Genomic DNA, 21,221 nt, shown 5'->3' with positions numbered 1-21,221 from the left:
ATATTTCTCTCTCATCGATGTTTCTAACTCTGTATCCCTCTCCCTTCCTCTCTGTAAAAATCAAGAAAAAATATATTTTTTAAAAAAAAGAAATTTGATATTAATGCAATCCAGTTATCTCATAGGCCTTGCATAGTCGAGTATCCCTGGTTATTCCAATAATGTTCTCTACAGTTTATCTTTTTCCAGCCCAGTTTCCAACCCATGATCATGCATGACATTGAGTGACAATGCCTCTTTAGTCCTCTCAGGAACAGTTCCTACGTCTTTCTTTTCTCTCTCCCATCACATGAACTTTTCTGAAGAGCTCAGCCCAGTTGCTCGGTAGACTGCCCTTCGCTGATTTGATTCAGCAAAAACATTTTTGGCACAAACACAGCAACGGTGATGTGTGCTCAGGCTGCCCATGGGGTCAGCGTGTCCCTTTGTTACCATGGCTGAGTCTGACCAGGCAGTGAGGATCCCAGCCCCATTGTTTGGATGGGTCTGCCCTTCTGATTTTCTGTGCCGATTGCCTTCTGGAAGGTGTCTGAACGATAAGATGGTGGGATCATAGCAAACCTGATTCTAGTCTAGTGTGTTTTTGCCTCCAATTACTATTCCTACGCTTGTGAAATTTCACAAGCACGTTTTGCGCCAGCGACTCTGGTGTGTGATAAAGTGAACGATGAAGGTCCCTGGCCCCCTAGCCTTTCGTTCACATTGGGCAGAGTTCTTTCTCTTCATTTGAGCACGCTCTGGCTGCGTGGTCGTGTCTCCATCTATGAATCAGAACATGCCTTCCCCACCTGGCAGGGCATGGAGCGCAGGGACCCCAGAGTTGTTGGCACCGGCACCTGGGACGTGAGCTCCAGGTTAACCTGCAGGCACACTCACACCGTGTTCTTTCTCGGGCCCCTCTGCTTTCTGACCTTGGACCAAAGCAGCGCTCCCGGATGGGGTGGGGTGCCCTGAGCCCTGGCTGTTCCAGGTCTGGGACAAGCCCACACGTTGTTTATTTCCAACGAAACCCATGGAGGCCGCAGCTGCGGGGAGCGGGGCGCCGCCTGCCCTCGTACGCCCCCACCCCCAGCCTCAGAGGCCTCGGCTCCACCTTTGTGGGGAGCATCGCAGCTTCTGCTCCCCTCTCGGCAGCCTCCCCGAGTTTTCCCCAGCCTCTGAGCTGTTAAGACTTACAAGAGACAGATGGAGACTTGGGGTCCGAGGAAGGCATTCTTTAAGGTTCAGTGGTGACACCAGCGGGATTTCTCGAGATCAGGCCTTTCCTGCAACACAGGGACTCGGTTGACACAGTTTTTAGCTCCTCCAAATCCCTGTCCCTGTTGCCCGAGGTGCTCGTCCTTGCTTGGTGGGCCCTGGGGGTGAGGGACTTGGTCTCTGGTCCAGGAAGGATTTGGATTTGGATTCTTCCCACTGACGTAGGGTTTGGCCCCGCTCACCCGGGCTCCTGTCCACAGCAGGAAGGTCGCTCCGGGCTGGCTGGCTGGCTGGGGCCTCCCTTTGGAGCAGGGATACCAGCACCGACAAGTCTTTTCTGACTTAGCAGCAGGCTACACCCCTTTCGCTCACTCTCTCCGTTTCCCCCACTCCTCCACTGCACACAGTTTCTGATTGACTCTTGTTTTGTATGGTAGAGCAGATTCAGCCCGAGAACCTGGAGGACATTTTGCCGAGCATTCTTGGCATTGCTGTTATCCGTCTCCTTTGTTTGTTTGTTTTATTTTTTGAGATGCCATGAGTAACCTTAGATATATAGGATAGGATCCCCTTTAGTGATTCAGGGAAAATCACTGAACACATTCCGGGGTCCCGTCTCCTCGGGGATGTTGGGTGAAAGACTCTTCAGGGTCCCCTGTAGTTTACTTCTGTATTGTTATTCCGGGATCTAAAATCTGGGTTGGCTCAGTGATTTGAAAGTCGGCCCTTGGACCGAAGGGTCTCAGGTTCAATTCCCAGTCAAGGGCATACACCCTGTTAGTTGCAGGCTCGATCCCCGGCCCTGGTCGGGTTGCTTGTAGCAGGCAACCAGTGTTGTCTCTCTCACCTCGATGTTTCTCTCTCTTCCCCCTTTCCACTCTCTCTAAAAAAAAATCAATGGGAAAAATATCCTCCGTGAGAATTAACGTACATACATAAATAAGTAAGTAAATAAATAAATAACTCAAGCCAGTTCCCTTCTTGCAGATTGAATTCCCCCCCGAGGCTGAGGAAGCATTTCAGTTCCTTATGGTTTTAGAAGCATCGCTTCCACGCAGATTGAGGGTGGGTGGGTGACCAAGTTCTCTCAAAACGGATTGCCAAAGTGATGGGTTTGTCTTTCATCCTTCTCTCACCAGTATCTTGGGTTTGTGCTGTACCGAACCACTCTTCCCGAAGACTGCAGCGAGCCAACCCCTCTCTCCTCACCCCACAGGGGCATTCACGACCGGGCCTACGTCTCCGTGGACGGGGTAAGCGTGGTCTCCGGACGGTGGATCTGCCCCACAGGGGGATGTGTGTCTGCACTTGGCTTCATGACCTCGGTCCTCCTTTTCAACCTTAGGTGGCCTCACTCGTGCTCCATCTGCCTGATACACCCCCTCACCCTTCTTAACCTGGAGGGCCCCGTCCAAGCCCCCTGCCCCCACCTTCTCGGAAACCTTTCTGGTCTCCCCAGCCCAAGGCCATCCTATGTCCCCTTGGCTTCTAGGGGACCGGGTCCTTTTTGTAGACACCAAGTGGTGACTCATTTATGAGAAATAATATTCTGAAGAAGGACTGCTCATGACGATTACAGCTACAATCCACAGAGAACTTCGTTTCATAACCAAGACCCACGTTAGGGTTTCCGTTCCTCTCAGTGAAAACGTCCGTGTGAAAGAAGACACGAAGGGAGTAACCTAACCAAGAAAACTGGTTCAGAAAGTTCCAAATTAAAATATTCCCGTCCCACTGTCATCCGCTGCTTTATTTTCATTGGGAGCACGTTTCTAAGATGTTGTGTGTGTGCCGATGGCACTTGCTTCTTGGGATTCAATCTAGGAGTTGTGTTTCTGAATGATGGTCAGAAACATTAATTTTTTTAAATCCCATTTTTTTAAAAAATTAGGAATGTGTTGTTGCTAAAATACCTGTTGTTTCCGTTCATTCTATTATATAATTTTCTTGGTATTAGGTATTTTGAGGTGAGAGCACTCCACCTAACTCTGATTTTTATCTTGTTTATCTGATTTTGTTTCAACTCACCATGTTGTTTAGAAGCTTTTTTTTTTTTTTTTTTTTTTTTTTTTTTAACTGCCTTTTGCGCCAGACAACACAAAGAGGCTCCTGTGGGGGGAATCCTCCCCTGGAATTGTTTGAATCCTCCATTCCCCTTCTATTAAAAATAGACACGAAGGGAAAATTCCAGCGCAGAGGAAACCAGTGGAGACCTTTTTGCTCACAGCTGCTTAGAGAGAAGGCAGTGATTGGAGGAAGTGGACCACCTGGCCGGTGGCTTGGACAAAGGGGCCATCAAAGCATTTCCTCCCAAGCCCAGTGGCCCCCCCAAGGCAGGAAAATGCTGCTGAATTAACGTAGCGAGCTGCCTCTCTGCGGATCTTCCCACCTTAGGTAAATCTCATTTGGCTTTGAACCCACAGGTCCCCCAGGGAGTCCTTGACCGGGACAATGTGACTACTCTGAACATAACGGGGAAAGCTGGAGCCACGCTGGACCTTCTGGTGGAGAACATGGGGCGTGTGAACTACGGCCATTTTATGAATGATTATAAGGTAGGACCGGCCTTGCTGTTAGGAGTGAGGTGCAAAGGTTGGCAGGACTGTGCCTAAGCCACCTGAGGAAATTTTTGTAAATCTATTTAAATATGCTCCCACGTTCTTTCCCTTCAGTTCTGTTCACATAGAAGCAATTCTTAAAAGCACACACACTGGCCTCGCCGGTTCGGCTCAGTGAATAGAGAATCAGCCTGCAGACTGAAAGGTCCCGGGTTTGATTCCAGTCAAGGGTCAAAGGCATGCACCTTGATTGCAGGCTCCTCCCTGGCCCGGGCCCTGGTCACCAATCAATGTGTTTTTCTCACATCGATATTTCTATCTTTCCCTCTCCAACTCTCTCTAAAAATCAATGGAAAAATATCCTTGAGGATTAAAAACAAAACAAAACACACACACACACACACACACACACACACACACACACACACTGTAGCCCTGGCCAGTGTGGCTCTGATGAGCGTTGTTCCAATACCAAAAGGGTGCCAGTTCAATTCCCTGTCAGGGCACAGGCCGGGATTGCTGGCTTGATCCCCAGAACGGGTCATGCAGGAGGTTGCCCATTGATGTTTCTCTTTCATATGGATGCTTTTCTCTCTCCCTCTCTCTCTACAAAAAAAAAAAAAAAAAAAAAAAAAAAAAGAGTAAACTTGGATGAATAAACCTGCCCTGATTTGTTTTGCAGCCTAGAAGGTGGGTTGTTTTGAAGACCTGTTTTCCTCTGCAGACAGAACCCTTCCCTTGTGTTTGAGTTCAGCCATCCTGTAGAAAGAAACAGCAAGAGGAAACCACTCCGCTGTGCTCTTCCTTTGCTTATGAAACCCACCCGGCTTTCGAGAGGCACTCACTTGCCAACAAAGCCAGCTTCGCATTGGGTTTGTTCCGCTTTCTGGGTGTGGACCATCCATGACACTCTTAGCTGTGCAAACCCCCGGTGCCCTGCCTCTCGCCTCTGCCGGTTACCATGTCCACGTGTCTAAGCCAAACATATTTTTCTCACACATATGTTTAGAGCATTACTCGACAAACCTTTGTTAAGCTCACACTCTGCGAGGTGCTTTGGGAGGTAAGGGTGTTGAGATAGATCCTCTGCCGTCTCACCGTGTGCTAGAAGAGAAAAGGCCTGCGTGGAGGGAGTGATAGCGCCACCCAGTCTAGGACAGGATGGGTGTCTGGGGCTATTTCCTGTCGCTCTATGTGGCAGCTCAGAGCGAAGGCAATGATAGTCTTAGGGAATGGCCACGCAGGGGCCACCTGTGTCTCCACCAGAAATGTCCCTGTGCCCTGGCCAGTTTGGCTCAGTGGACTTAGCATCAGCCTGTGGACTGAAGGGTCCCAGGTTCAATTCTGGTCAAGGGCACATGCCCAGGATGCAGGCTCAATCCCCAGTAGGGGGGTTTGATCTATGTTTCTCTCTCATCGATGTTTCTAACTATCTGTCTCCCTTCCTCTCTGTAAAAGATCAATAAAATATATTTTTTTTTTTAAAAAAGAAGAAATGTCCCTGTTGAGGATTATAATCAGTGGCCTTCCTGCCTGGCTCTCAGCAGCCACACTGACCCATGGAGCGACAGGAATGCTAATGTAGTCTCCGGGGCCCCAGTACACAGGTGCCTGGCTAATGTGTGTTGCATTACTCTGTGAGCGTGGAGGCTTGCTATTGAGAGATGGTCTGAGACAGATTTGGGATCTCCCTGGGGATGGGGGTGATCTTCCACATAAAAGGCCAAGAAGGGGAAGTTAGACACCTGCCCCCTGCCCTCATTGGACAAACAGAGCAGCTTCAGAATACACCTCTGAGGATCGCCATCATCACCACTGCACTTTCTATGCCTCGATGGATTCAGTAGCCACACTTTCACGTCTACAATTTCAGTTACCCACAGTCAACCATGGGCTAAAAATATTAAATGGAAAATTCCAGAAGCAATTCCAGCTTTACATTGCAAGTAGTGTGATGAAATCTCATGCTGTCCTGCTCCACCCTGCCTGGAATGATCCCTTTGTCCAGCGTCTCCACGTTGTACACCAATCGCTCACCAATCCCATAGCAGCTAAGTTATCAGATCTACTGTTGTAGTATCACAGAGCTTGTGTTCAAGCAACCATCATTTTACTTACTAATGGACCCAAAGCACAAAAGTACTTGTGCTGGCAATTCTGATATGCCAGAGAGAAGCCCCAAAGTACATTCTTTTTTTTTTTTCTTTTTTTTTTTTTTAAATATATTTTATTGATTTTTTACAGAGAGGAAGGGAGAGAGATAGAGAGCTAGAAACGTCAATGAGAGAGAAACATGGACCAGCTGCCTCTTGCACACCCCCTACTGGGGATGTGCCCGCAACCAACGTACATGCCCCTGACCGGAATCGAACCCGGGACCTTTCAGTCCGCAGACCGATGCTCTACCACTGAGCCAAACCGGTTTCGGCCCAAAGTGCATTCTTTAAGTGAAAAGATATGTATTGCGGTGGGCATTTTCTCTGTTTTCTGAGTCCCGCACAGAAAATGACAGGTTCTTGAGTGGAGGAGCTGGGGATGAAGAAATTAGAGAAAGAAAGAGACAAGAGGCAGAAATAGATTCATAAAGCTGGGAGCTAGGTGGGCGCCATCTCTCTGATGGAGAAACAGTCACACTCACCACAGACAACACAGCATATTGATTGGCTTCCAAAGGAGAGTTTAAGGTCAAAAGGAGATTCGGGCGTGCCCAGATCCTATTCATCAAGGTCTGGGTAAGCTCCTCATTTTTTTTTTTTTTTTTATATATATTTTTTTGGTATAAGATTTAGCATATCACGATCTGGGTAAGTCAAGGTCCCTATTTGTTCCTCATTCCAAGCACATGGATAAAGATAAGAAATCGGTACTGATAACAGGATTCTGCCAGTGACCTCTGGCTCAGCTGATAAGAATTAAAAGAATGTCCATGTGCCTTCCCAGACGGCTCTCTACAATGTATGTATGTATGTATGTTTCTATGTTTCTATATATGTATGGATAGGGGAAAACATACTACCCGCGGTTTCAGGCATCTGCTGAGGGTCTTGGAACAAAGTGTGCTCATGTGTAGTATCTCATTTACTAGTCCTTACACCAGGTGAGTGGACTCAGATGTGATCATCCTTGTAGGTGCTGCTGAGGAGCCCAAGGTCAAGACTTGCTTACTCCGGGTTACATGTCAGGGGCAGGGTCTGTCCACTCCGTCCACAGTGAGCTGCATGTGCTTTTGCATTCCTCAGATCCCATCTTCTCTTCCCTTCTAGCAATGGCTCTGCTGAGTCAAACACTGAAGATTGGGGGCTTGGGGTTGAAAGCTCTAGTAGCTCAACCCCCTTTCTGGGCCTTTTGCGGGGACCCCTGGCCTGCAAAGGAGAGCGAAAGCTGTGGTTTGGGAAGCAAACGTCTTTCCAAGGAGATGTGCTTCTCCCCTAGCCAGATCCCGTGCCACGTGGATGTACGCGCCGTTTGAGTCTCTTGTACTATGGCTGGTGTTTCCTGTCCCAGTTTGCTTTCCCCAGGAACTCAGGGCTGGAACACAGACACTTCACGCCTTTTCCTCCCCACCCCAGCTCATTGCTCTGTTTCTCCTTTGCAGGGTCTGATTTCTAACTTGACCCTCAACTCCAGTAACCTCACAGACTGGGCGATCTTCCCGCTGGACATGGAGAACGCTGTGTGCCACATGGGCGGCTGGCATGGAAGTGACGACGGAAGCCACCACAGTGAGGCCCCTGCCCACTCGTCTAACTACACCCTCCCGGCCTTTTATGTGGGGAACTTCTCCATTCCCAGCGGAATCCCAGACTTGCCCCAGGACACCTTTCTCCAGTTTCCTGGGTGGACCAAGGTACCTGTCTTCATAGGAAGTGTTTGAATTCAAGCCTCAGGTATCTGGTTTTTAGTGTTTAATAAAGAGTCAAGCCCTAACTGGTTTTGCTCAGTGAATAGAGAGTTGGCCTGTGGACTGAAAGGTCTCAGGTTTGATTCCAGGCAAGGGCATGTACCTTGGTAGGAGGTGTGCAGGAGGCAGCTGATAGATGTTTCCAGCTCTCTATCCCTCTCCCTTCCTCTCTGTAAGAAAATCAATTTTATATATATATAAATATATATATATAATTATATATAAATATAATTATATATAAATATAAATATATATATATATATATATAAATAAATTATTTTTTTTTTTAAGGGAAATCGATAGAGACAAAAAGTAGATTAATGTTTGCCAGGGGCTGATAGTGTGAATGAAGAGTTGACTGCATGGTTATGGGGTTTCTTTCTGGGGTGATGGAAATGTTCCAGAATTCAATTGTGGTAATGGTTCCACAATCTTCTTAAATGTATTGAGACTTGTCTTATGATCCAGCATATGGTATGTCTTGGTGTACGTAGCTCTGGAGTTTTAAGCTCTAATATCCTCTCTCTGGCCACGTGTTTCTATTCCCCAAACTCTCATGCCTCCGAAGCCTGCTCTTGGATTTTACTGCTGACCTGAAACTTTCCACCATTAGGGCTGCGATTGCTTTCTATCCAGTCCAGACATCACCACTATCTGTTTCTAAGAGCCATCCATCAATTCCTTGTCTCCTTGTTCATCCTCCATCTTGACTGGGTCTACCATTGGCCTTTACTGGCTCACAGTAACTGGGGGACTCCCAGGGACCTCTCCAGTGCATTCATCGGGGCCACAGTCCTCTCACTCTGTCCTGCCTCTGGAGGCCCCGGTCAGCCTCTTCCCCCTCCTCAGCTGGCCTTGCTAACCTTCCCCACCCTCCTTAGGCCACCTCCCCCACGGAGGACACACCCTCTGGTCTGCTGTCAGGTGTGACTCCTTTGTTCCCTCCGCTTCCTGTCATTCTTATCTCTCTGCCTCCACCTCACTTCCTGCCAAGTGGCCTCTAGGAGGAAGTCTAAGCTCTGAATCCCCTCCCCACATTCCTCCAGGCTGAGATCCCTTCTCATACTCCCCCCTGCATTTGTCAGCCTTTCCCTCTCCCTCTGCCAAGTCCTGTGTTGCAGCCGAGAAGTGATATTTGGGGTCTCCAGGACCTAAAAACGAAGTAGAGCCCTCCTTGGATGAACCAACCCTAGCTAACAGGCTTGTTCCTGTTCCCTTGCTCCCTTCCTTTTCCCCTCCTCCCTCTTGGGGTTCTGCTGTATCTTGTATTCTCCTTGTTCATGCTTTTTTTATTCCCTCACTCTGCCCACCTAGCCATCACATGTTCACCTGTCAAGACGGACATGAACTCCTCTAGGAAACCTTCCTAGACCCTTAGTCCAGAAAGGACTGGTCCCGTCCTCCTTTGAGGCCCTCTGTGCCCCACCTGGACTCCATCATGATGCTTTATCACATGTAGGTCGGAACCTCGATTTCACCCACTGAGTCATAAGTTTCAGGAGGGAGATTTTTTTAAGTGCCGTGCTTATTCACCACCCTACCCTCCTCCTCCTCCTTCACCTGAATACTGTAATTGCTTTTTTTTTTTTTTTTTTTAAATTTCAGCCCTGACCAGTTTGGCTCAGTGGCTAGAGCATCGACCTGTGGACTGAAGGGTCCCAGGTTCGATTCCAGTCAAGGCCATGTACCTTGGTTGCGGGCACATTCGGTGGGGGGTGTGCAGGAGGCAGCTGATCGATGATTCTCTCTCATCAATATTTCTAACTCTCTATCCCTCTCCCTTCCTCTCTGTAAAAATCAATGAAGTTTTTTTTTTTTTAATTGCCATGTTTGCAATCATGAACAAGAGCTACATTTTTTTTCTAAAAACTGATTTCAAAGAGGAAGCGTGAGGGAGAGAGAAAAAAATGTTGGTGATGAGAGAGACTCATTGATCGGCTGCCTCCTGCACACCCCCTTATTGGGGATTGAGCCCGCAACCTGGACATGTGTTCTTAGCTGGAATCAAACCCGGGACCCTTCAGTGCTCTGTCCACTGAGCCAAACCAGCTACGGCTGTAATTACTTTTAGGTTAAAACGGGGCACAGATGCCTGTGTTGCTGAACCCTGGGAAGGAAGCAAATGGGAGTGAGGAGGGTGCTACGGATACAGGGCTAAAGCAAACGAGAAGACCCAAACACAAATCATTGCTCACCAAGTGGCATCAATTTAGTGCCTTAAGAGAAAGAATTTTGCAGAGATGCAAATCAGAAAAAGGACATGTCTGTGACAGGGGTTATCAGAAGTGCTGGGTGGCTCCGATGGAGCTTGAAACAGACCTGAAGGACAGAAGGCCCTTCATCAGAATTTGTCAGGGAAGGGGTTTTCAGATGGAAGAGTAATAGAAGCTAAGGTGCAGAAATGGAAAAGCAGGGGGCGTTTTGGAGGTCAGAGGGGGTTCACCCTGGCCAGGTCATAAAGGAGTCACACTCAAGAGTGACAGACCCAGGCATTCTGCTCAGAACTTTAGAGGCGCTATCTCCATAAACATCAAGAGTGGCACATGCGGTAGGATGTCTGTCATTATCTCGTTTGCAGATGAGCAGATAGAGGCTCAGAGAGGTGTGAGGTACGGAAGTAGGTGGTGGAACAGCTGCCTGAGCCCGGGGTTTGTCTGACTTGGAGGCCCACTTGAAAAGGCAGGCAGCATTGAGCAAGGCCTCAAAGACCAATGAAGAGTCTGTGCTAATCCTCTAGGCCAGTGTTTCCCAAACTTTTGACATATGTGTACTCCTTCTATAATTTTCGTAACGCTGAGTACCCCTCGTACTCATGAGAACGTAGAATTAGGCGCCGCTAAGCACAGTGCAGTGCATATCCCCACCGAACTCCGGTGCAATGCATACCCCCACCAAACTCTTCCTGTACCCCTGGGGGTACGCGTACCACACTTTGGGAAACACTGCTAGGCTCTTGACTGGTTTCATCAGTCTGACGAATGATCTGCATCTTCATGCTTCAAAAGTACCTATATACACAATATTATTGAATGTGTCAGTGGGTTCAGAGCCCCAAAGTCCATCTAGTCCATATATTCACTCTAAAACTCGTATACAAATGTTCACACCAGCTTTATCCCAAATTGCCAAAAGACGGAAAAACCAAATGTCCATCAACCGATGACTGAATAGACAAAATGTGGTATATCTGTATAATGGACTATCATTCAGCAATAAAAAGAAATGAAGTACTAATACATGGTACAACCCAGGCTGGTCTGGCTCAGTGGATAGGGTCCCAGGTTTGATTCTGGTCAAGGGCACATGCCTGGGTTTAGGGCTCCATCCCCAGTAAGGGGCATGCAGGAGGCAGCCAGTCAATATAATAATACATGGCACAACATGGATGAACCTTGAAAATATGTTAAATAAAAGAAGCTAGTCACAGCCGAAACCAGTTTGGCTCAGTGGTAGAGCGTCAGTCTGTGGACTGAAAGGTCCCAGGTTCGATTCCGGTCAAGAGCTTGTACATTGGTTTCGGGCACATCCTGGTAGGGGGTGTGCAAGAGGCAGCTGGTCGATGTTTCTCTCTCATCAACGGTTCTAGCTCTCTATCCCTCTCTCCTCCTCTCTGTAAAAAATCAATAAAATATATTAAAAAAGAAGAAGCTAGTCACAAACCATACATTTGGTATGATTCCACTTACATGAAAAGTCCAGAATTGGCAAATCTATTGACACAGGAAGATTCCTGGTTGCCTAGAGCAGAGAAGGGAGAAGGGGAGGGTTGGGGTGGGGGGTGGGGACTCACTACTAAAGGGTGCAGGGTATTTTTTTGGAGTGATGAAAATATTCTAGAATTGATTGTGGTGACAGTTGCATAGCTCTGTAGTATGCTAAAAACCACTGCACTATACAGTTTAAATGAGTGAAATTGTATGGCTGTGAATTATATCAAAATAAGGCTTTCTACACTCACTCTCTCTCTCTCTCTCTCTCTCTCTCTCTCTCTCTCTCTCACACACACACACACACACACACACACACACACACACGCACACGTGCATGCCCATCCACAGGATTTGTGGACCGGGTTGTGCAGGTCTGAGATGAGAGGACATACATACAACAGACATAAAATGGAGCATCTGTGTTTTTCTGACCAGCAGTGTTCTTGGTGCTGAGGACTGCCCCTGACCAGCTCCTGATCAGCACGCACAGAACAGACAGAGCCCACTCCCCCGGGGCGCTGAGTGCTGACTGTGGGGGGTGGGGAGTGAGGATGGACCCAGTGACCATGTCTAAGACTCTGTCTCTGGCACACCCGCCCTCCTCCATCAGGGCGGCCCTGACAAGGCTCCTGCTTCCCGCCTCTCGGCTTAAGCTACTCACTTGCTGTAAAGAAATGACCTTGATTGAGTGAATGGAGCCACTGGTAAGAGTGATTCATGAGATAAAAAATCTCTTATCACTCTGGCTCTGCTCGTGTCGGATGTGGCTTTCTGGTTAAATGCCTGAACGTCAGCTGGGATTTCGATGGGAAGCAGTCAGGCATGGTTTGCTGTAGCCAAGAGACACAGGCGAGAGCTCTCGTCTGACCACAAACTCCCAAGATGGACCAGATTGGACTGTGTTCTGCCAGTGCAGTGGCGTCTGTGCTGCTTCTCTCTCCCTCACACGGTGTGGATACACCGCATGTGAATGTCCTCTGCTGCCTTCCTGCGTTTTTTTAGCCACTTGTAGGCTCAGGTGTATCAGAGCATGGCCCACGTGTCCTCAACCAGAATTATGCTTTGAAAAGCTAAGAATCAAAATATACTAAAACCAATTTTATTTTTTTAAAGGCAAACACCTTTTTCAAAATGTAAAAAAAAAAAAAAAAAAATTTAAATCATGAAATAAGAGTTTTTAGCCAAAACCGAGTGTCAGCCTGCGGACTGAAAGGTCCCAGGTTCGATTCTGGTCAAGGGCATGTACCTAGGTTGCGGGCACATCCCCAGTAGGAGGTGTGTAGGAGGCAGCTGATCGATGTTTCTCTCTCATTTATGTTTCTAACTCTCTATCCCTCTCTCTTCCTCTCTGTAAAAAGAAAAATCAATAAAATGTATTTAAAAAGAAAAAAGGAATTTTTAACAAAGAGATGACAAATCCCTTTTGTCACCAGTCCTATCCTTCCCCTATTATATACCGGGAAGACTATGTAATTTGAGGGTTGGAACTTTCAGCCCCATCCATTCCCCTCCCCTCCGCCCCCGCAACCTCTGGGGAAGGTCTGGGGGGGGGGGGGAGGTCTAGCACAGGAGATCTGGAGAGCCTCTGTGAGCACATCCAGGTGCTGGGCAGTGCACCTGAAGAGGGTTGGGAGGCTTTTGTCCTGTGCATCTCTTCCACCTGGCCACCCCTGAGTTGTATCCTTCATAATACACCTGTGAGTGGAAGTAACATATTCCCCATAGCAGCACAATCTACAATAGCTAGGATTTGGAAACAGCCTAGGTGCCCGTCAGCAGATGATTGGATCAAAAAACTATGGTACATCTACACAATGGAATACTATGCTGCCATAAAAAAGAAGGAATTCTCATCATTTGCGGCAACCTGGTTGGAATTGGAGAACATCATGCTGAGTGAAATAAGCCAGTCAATGAAAGAGAAACACCACATGACCTCACTCATTTATGGATAATAAAGAACATTATAAACTGATGAACCAAAGGATAGATATAGAGACAGTAAAGCAACAAGCAGACTGTCAAATTATAGCGGGGAGGGTAGGGAGATCTGGGGGAGATAAGAGATCAACCGAAGGACTTGTATACATGCATATAAGTACAACCAATGGACACAAAACTCTGGGGAGGGAAGCTATGTATGGGGGGGGGGGGGCAATGGTAAGATATGTACACAGATAATAATTTAATAATAAATAAAAAAAATATTCCCCTTAGTCCTGTGAGCCATTCTAGGCTTGTTCTCCTGGTGACTGGCAGGATTCAAAGAAAAAATACAAATGTGTGCGTCTGCTTAAGGCTCGGGTTAGAATTCATGTACCACTTCTTCCACGTTCTTTGGCCAGGACAAGTCATCAGACTGCCTTGGCCCAAGGGATGGGGAAGCAGATTCTGACCCCTGCTAGGAGGAGCTGCAGAGAATGGTGGCCATTTCTGCAGTCTGCCACAGGTCTCAGTACTCTTTGATGACCCTACTACTTTCATTCTGAATTTGATATGCTTTTTAAACTTTCCTGGCCCGGTTTACAATTATTCTTACCCCCTACACCATTTCCATCTAAGTTGTTGTTTCTTGTCACAAGTCCTGTGAACGTGAAAACTAGATAATCAGGTTGCTTTCTATAAATACATATTAATTGAGTAAGTAAAACTTGTGAAAATTGTGTGTCAGCGGGAGTAAGTAAGCTCTGAGGGAAGGAGTGTCCCCCACGGTTTTTAGGGCCTGGGCTTTGTAACACATATGATATGGCTGCCTGCAGGCAGTCTTCCCTCAGCAGTCCTTAGCGCTGGTCCAGATGTGTGAGGGGGTACAATGACTGTTAGGTAGGGTACTCCATAGGAGCGGTCAAGAAATGGGACTTTTGGGAGTCTCGAAGGAAAGGAATTTATACTTGGGCTTCTGGGAGAGGAGGAAGTGATGCATCGTTTATGCTAATAGTTTAGGTTTCCATGGCTTCAGTTCTGTTTAGGTCTAAAATACCGAGAAACCATAAAGCTATTTAACTTTATTACTGTAAGATCAAGAAGGAAGCAAAGAGGTGTGGTTTGCATCAGCTTCAGATGGCTTTGGGTCGGAGGGAAGAAGATTTTTCATTTTTTTCCCCCTGTGACATTTAACATCTCATCTAACATCTTCACTATTTTCCCTTAAAAAAATTTTTTTTTCTTTCTCCCAAGTTAGCATGACAGTTACTTATGAATGATGTGTGGTGAGAGCCCTTTAGCCTGGAAAGATGGACCTCTGTCTCTCCCGTTCTAAGTTCTCTGAGTGTCTAAGTGCCTTCTCTCAGAGTGTGACAGAACCAACATTGGATCCGAGTTTGTTCATTTTTTTAAATGAACTCTTAGCCAAATTAGAAAAGTTTTTAAACTGTGACCTGAAACAGCATTGGAACACTTGGTTTAAATTCGTAGGAGAGGATTGATTTATCTAAAGAATTTAAAACAGATTCCTATCTGCCTGATTGATGAAGTAGGTCAGCCGTTTCCTGGAACCTAACATTTATTCTATGATCACCTTAGTAATAATAGCCAAGAGGGGAAGTCTGCCGAGGGTCAGGCTGTGGGCAGAGAAAGTCAGACAGTGTCATGCAGACATTGGCCGGGGCAGCCCCAGAAGCCACTGAGATTCACTGTGTTCATTTCTGAGGGTGTCTACTTTTATTTTTATTTTTAAATGTATTTTTATATATGTTTATATTATATATATTATATATATTATATATATATTATATATATTATATATATATATATATATATATATATATATATATATATAATTGATTTCAGAGAGGAGGGAGAGGGAGAGAGAGAGAAACATCAATGATGAGAGGGCATCAATGATTGGCTGCCTCTTGCATGCACCCTCCTGGGGACTGAGCCCACAACCCAGGCATGTGCGCTTGACTGGAATCGAACCCGGGACCCTTCAGTCCGCAGACCAATGTTCCATCTACTGAGCCAAACCATCTAGGGCAGTGGTCGGCAAACCGCGGTTCACGAACCACATGCGGCTCTTTGGCCCCTTGAATGTTCTAACGCCACTTCTTCAAAATAGACTCGCCCAGGCCAAAAACCGACTTCTGCGCATGGGCCACAAAGTTTTCAATCGCTCTGTACCTGCGCGCCCGCACGTGGTATTTTGTGGAAGAGCCACACTCCAGGGGCCGAAGAGCCGCCTGTGGCTCACGAGCCGAGGTTTGCCGACCACCGATCTAGGGCATGAGCGTGTCTACTTTTAAATGGCATTTACCAATATATGCAAACCCTCCACTCCACCTGTAACTTCAGCAAAATTTCTTAAGAAGAAGCAAAAGCCGGAATATGTATATATATTTTTTAAAAACACAGAGCTAGTCAAGGAGTGCAGATATGTCATGTTCCTTCCAGTAAACACTGTTCTCTAAAACTCTTAAGCCAGGAGCAGAGGAACATGAAGCATTCTTTCAGGAGAGCTTCGTGTCTCCTTGCAGGAGAGTCTTTCCCAGGCAGAAGGATCGGCCTGAGTAGTATTTACTGAGTGCTGCTAGGTGTAGACGGAAATAACGGGGCTGAGAATCTCACTTGGACAAAAATCTCACCTTGGACAAAGTCTTTCCCTTCATGGAGCCCGTGCTGGAAATACCCCACGACTCAAACAAAGGATGCACATACCCAGCAGTGACAGTGACTGGAGAAAAAGCAGCAGAGAGTAAAGGGGTGGTGAGTGACTGGGAATGGGAGGCCCAGGACTAAGGACGGTGTCCATGACCCTTCTCTCTGAGGAGGCGGTGATGGATGGAGACTGAGCCATGAGAAGGCTTCGGATCTGGGGGGACAGCGATGGAGAGCACCTGGTGTGTTCAAGGGGAGGGGACACGTTCAGGGGAGCTGCGTGAGCAAGCGGCAGGTGGCAGAGACAGGGCGGGAGGAAGAAGGCATGGGCCTGAGGGCCATGGTAAGGAGGGAAGAAGCAGGAACGTAGGAAATCTCCTGATTCTCACGTGGCTGCTAAGGGGAGCCTGGGTTCTAGAGTTAATAGAGGAAGCCAGTCGGGAGGCCTGTGAGCAGACGAAGGCGGCATTGGTTATGGTTCGCTCTAGAAGGCTGGCCGTGGGGGTGGAGAGAAGCGGGGAGATTGTGATCTGATCATGAAGTTGCCTGCATTTCACCCCACCTCAGCCGTATGGTAGCCACCAGCTACTTGTGGCTATTTACCGCTACATTTAAATCGGTTGAAAGGGAAAATTCTCTTCCTTCTTCCCACAAGCCACATTTCAGGCGCTCAGTAGCCACTCTCCAGTGCACACAGCTGCTCTGTGGGGCGGCACAGGACACGCCATCGCTGCCGGAAGTTCTGGTGATGACTCCCTGCTATGGGCCTATGGTCTGTTCGTTCTAAATGCCTCATCCCCCTCTCTTGGAAGGGCAACCGAACTGCCATAAACGCCATTTACTGCACATCCTGTTAAGAGCGGAGAGTGGCCCTGGCCAGTTTGGCTCAGTGAATAGAGTGCCAGCCTGCGGACTGAAGGGTCCCAGGTTCGATTCCAGTCAAGGGCATGTACCTTGGTTGTGGGCACATCCCCGGTAGGGGGTGTGCAAGAGGCAGCTGATCAGTGTTTCTCTCTCATTGATGTTCCTCTCTATCCCTCTCTCTTCCTCTCTGTAAAAAAATCAATAAAAATTTTTAAAAAGTTGAACTATCTTAAAGAGAGAGAGAGAGAGAGAGAGAGAGAGAGAGAGAGAGAGAGAGAGAGCGCTGAGCGTGGAGGAAAATGTTGTCCTGAAGAAGTTCATAACCAAGGCCTGAGAAGACGTAACCCTGAGTTTGGGGCAAGTTAGAGGGAAGGTGAGAGACATGCCCATTGGAGAGCCGTTCGGCTGAGTCAGGAGGCAGAGTCCACATGGCAGCCAAAGCCTCAAAATGGGGCTACCATGGTGATGGTTTTGGGGAAGAAAAGAATAACCAGAACAGATCCTGTAGTGTCCAGATTTAAGGAAGTAATTAGGAGAAAGATAATATCAACTTCGATCAATAACTAGGAGCCACAGTTTGCCGTTATACCTGTCAGTCACAGTGCAGCCCGGGAGGCGGGGCCACTAGGAATGTTCACTAGGAGAAGGCCTTACAGGTATAGGAGGAGCTGGGAAGTGGTGGGACTAAGACTGGAACCCAGCAAGGAAGTTCAGAGGGAGCTGGAATAAAGGGGCTGAAAAAAATACTCAAAGCTAAGCAACCGAGTCGCTCTTAAGGTGAGTGACCGCAGCTGTGACATGGAGCATGCTGGGGATCGGGCTCAGCAGGTGACAGCCATGGCCGAGCCCCTCCAGGATCGCTCCCCCAATACACAGGTGTTCCTTGTTTACAATAAGCCCATCGTAAGTGGAAAGTGCATTGAATACACCTCACCTACCGAGCATCACAGCTTAGCCTAGCACAGTGGTCGGAAAACTGCGGCTCGAGAGCCACGTGCGGCTCTTTGGCCCCTCAAGTGTGGCTCTTCCACACAATACCATGTGTGGGCGCTCAGGTACGGTGCGATGGAAACTTCCTGGCCCATGCGCATAAGTCGGTTTTTGGCCTGGGCGAGTCCAAAAAGTGGTTCTAACGCCGAGCCACACCCAAGGGGCCAAAGAGCCTCATGTGGCTCTCGAGCCGTGGTTTGCCGACCACTGGCCTAGCCTACTGTTGGGCAAAATCATCTAACACAAAGCCTATTTTATCATAATATCTTGGGTAACTTATGATACGGATCGCTTTTGCACAGTTCGGAAAGTCATATTTCGGGATCGTCTGTATTTGGGTCACGGTGGGGAATGATTTATTTCCTTCCTTCCTCCCTTCCTTCCTCCTCCCACATAGCCTCTCTCTCCTGTATGTGATCTCCCCTCCTCTGCCCTTCCTTCGTGGCCGAAGGTTCCATCTGTCCTGGGAAGGCCTGGCACCTGCGGGGAGGCTGCGGCCACCCCCAAACGCCAGCCCTCCTGGGAGCGGTTCTCTTCTGCTCCCAGATTTGAAGCGGAAGCGGCCTCTCCTACTCCCAGAACCTGTCTCTGCAGCTCGTAGGGCCCCCTCTGCTCCTTGAAGCACACATGCCCCCCTCACTTGACGCTGGTGTGAAAACCACCCAAACCCTGCAGTCAGCACCCTACTGGGCGGGCCCGTCTCTCCCTCCATGAGCCCCTCATCCTTCGGGGGGTGGGGGGGGTTGTTTTTTGGTATATATATATATATATATATATATATATATATATATATATATATATATAATTTCAGAGAGGAAGGGAGAGAGAGAGAGAGGTAGAAACATCAATGATGAGAGAGAATCGTTGACCGGCTGCCTCCTGTATACCCCTTACTGGGAATCAAGCCCACACCCCAGGTATTGTTGTGGAGCAAAGGCAAGTGAATCACCACTGGAGCCCAGGCCAAATTTATAAATATATAATTATATATTATTGATTTCAGAGAGGAGAGGAGAGGGACTCTGCCATTCTCCACACTGTTGGCAGTAAGGGAGTCCGGAGAGCAGCAGCGACCCTTTGAGCAAGACCACTTTTAAGCACATTAACCACATCCTGTTTTTGCAGAACGAGCAACGCAAGACAAAACAGTTTTTCCCAAGCAACGTCAGAGTCACGCCATTGACCATTGACCATGTTGTTCACAGGGACAGCCTGTTCTTCAGAAAGCTGGCAGTGTTCTGTGAAAGAATGCCCAAGTGCTGGGAAGGGGCCATGAGACCGTATCTCACGGCCTGGCCTGGTGTCAGCTCTGACAACTCTATCTGGAAGCATGCTCAAAAAATTCCCACTCTCACCAAAACCGGTTTGGCTCAGTGGATAGAGCATCAGCCTGTGGACTGAGGGGTCCTGCGTTCGATTCCGGTCAAGGGCATGTACCTTGGTTGTGGGCACGTCCCCGGTGGGGGGCATGCAGGAGGCAGCTGATTGATGTTTCTAACTCTCTATCCCTCTCTCTTCCTCCCTGTAAAAAAATCAATAAAATATATATTTTTTAAAATAACTTTAAAATAAAAAATAAAAAAAAATACCACTCCCCAACAGTATGTGCTCTGACCAGGAATCACACTCTGACCTTCAGGTTCATAGGGCAACGCTCAACCACTGAGCCACACCGGCCAGGCTGGGGGGCGGGGAAGGGGTATTTGGGGACAGCTCCTAGGACCTGTGTGTTCCCAGGCTGCAGGCCTGTGGTCAACACCCGCCTCTAGAAGCAGAGGACATGGAAGGGAAGCTCACCTGCCCGGGGGCCTCTAGGCTGGTCTCTGTGTGCAGAGGAGAGGAGTCGGGAGAGGCTGGTGTGCAGAGACAGGTGGACAGGCAGGCCTCCAGGGCCCAGGACGAAATGCAGAAACTTGGCGAAATGCCCCCTTGTGGTCCAGCACTGAGGAGTGGCTGCTGACGCCAGCCAGTGGGGCCGAACGTGCATTTTCCTGGAGCAGGAGTGGCTCTTTGGGGCAACTTGTCATATCGCCCACTCAGCCCCTGCCCCAGGTGGCCGGTCACCCCAGCGGAGTGCGGGGACCCAGGCTGGCCTGGCCTGGGGGTCAGGCCTGGGCTGTGAGGCCTGGGCTGTGGAGGGCGAGCCCTGCGGCCTGCCGGCTGGCCCACGTGCGGGCCCACTGCCTGCCCACGTGCCGGCCCACGTGCATGGAGGCGCTCCTGTTTCCAGGATCCGGGCAGCTGGGGTTAATGGTTTCTCTTTGTCTCTCTCTCCAGGGCCAGGTGTGGATTAATGGCTTTAACCTCGGTCGCTACTGGCCGGCACGGGGCCCCCAGATGACCTTGTTTGTGCCACGGCACATCCTGGTGACCTCGGCCCCAAACACCATCGTGGTTCTGGAACTGGAGCGGGCGCCCTGCGGGGACACGCCCCTCGAACCGTGCACCGTGGAGTTCGTGGACACGCCGGTGATCAGTGCCCCTGTGGCCCGCAGCCGTCACCGGCACGATCCGGACTCCCGTGTCTGATGACCCAGGCCTGGGGCCGGGCCTTCCACATACGTCACATGAGCCATGGCGACGCTCGCCCCAGAGCCCGATTGGGAAACAGATCCTGCTTGTGCATTTCCACCCGAGGTTTCCCTGCAGCCTTGCAGTGACCGCCCCCTCCCCCCCTTGCCAAGGGCCTCCGTGTACCTGCAGAGTTGGAAAATGGAGGCTTTCGAGTGTTTCTGATTTTTTACTTTGGAAGAATCATGCCTTTTTGTTAAATAAAATTTGCATTCCTGATGTGACTGTTCTTGACGCTGGGCAGGCGTTAAATGACGGGTTCTGATCTGAATCGTAACTAGACTTGAGTGGGCTGGAGAAGCCACTTCACTCGCTGGCGGTTCAAAGGCATGGAAAATCGCCTTGGTTTGATCTAGTGGACTGCTGCTTCTCGGGTCCCCACTCAAAGGTTGATCTCGTTTTGTGTGTTTAGATGTAGCGGTTGCACCTTATCCACACACTAACATGGGCCTGTAGACGTCTGTAGACATGCATACACATGAGTGCATGGGATATGTACACACACAGATGTGCAGGGACAAGATATTGTGTAATCTGTGTGTCCTGCCCAGCTCGGTAGGTCTCTATTGTTGAGCACTGTACTATTCCATGCTCAGTTCTGGGCATAGATAGATAGATAGATAGAGAAAGAGAGAGAGAGAGAGAGCTAATATGCAGAGTGTCCCCATGGCAGTTCGACCATGAGAACGGGTGTTCAATCACTTGCTAGTTATGATGTGTGCTGACCAGCATGGGGCGGTGCAAAATGAAGGAATGCCCTGGCCAGCAGCTAGAAGGCCCCAATCAACTCTGATCGCCGGCCAGGCCAGGGGACCCTACCTGTGCATGAATTTCATG

At 48.7% G+C, this 21,221-nt stretch overlaps 1 protein-coding gene across 1 annotated transcript in view; it reads left to right on the top strand.

Moving 5' to 3' along the window:
* LOC311631461 (beta-galactosidase-like) overlaps nucleotides 1-20,603 on the top strand; it is a 66,292-nt gene extending 45,689 nt beyond the window's left edge. Inside the window, exons 13-16 of the mRNA XM_084901580.1 lie at nucleotides 2,337-2,450; nucleotides 3,621-3,752; nucleotides 7,351-7,602; nucleotides 20,091-20,603. Coding sequence (XP_084757706.1) covers nucleotides 2,337-2,450; nucleotides 3,621-3,752; nucleotides 7,351-7,602; nucleotides 20,091-20,342 — 750 coding nt within the window. The 3' untranslated portion in view covers nucleotides 20,343-20,603. The remainder of the gene's footprint in view (nucleotides 1-2,336; nucleotides 2,451-3,620; nucleotides 3,753-7,350; nucleotides 7,603-20,090) is intronic.
* The last annotated feature ends 618 nt before the right edge of the window (nucleotides 20,604-21,221 follow it).

This window comes from Pipistrellus hanaki (genome assembly GCF_964339955.1).
Source record: "Pipistrellus hanaki genome assembly, chromosome: 13".
Taxonomy (NCBI): Eukaryota; Metazoa; Chordata; class Mammalia; order Chiroptera; family Vespertilionidae; genus Pipistrellus; species Pipistrellus hanaki.
This window is presented reverse-complemented; position numbering and strand designations above follow the sequence as displayed.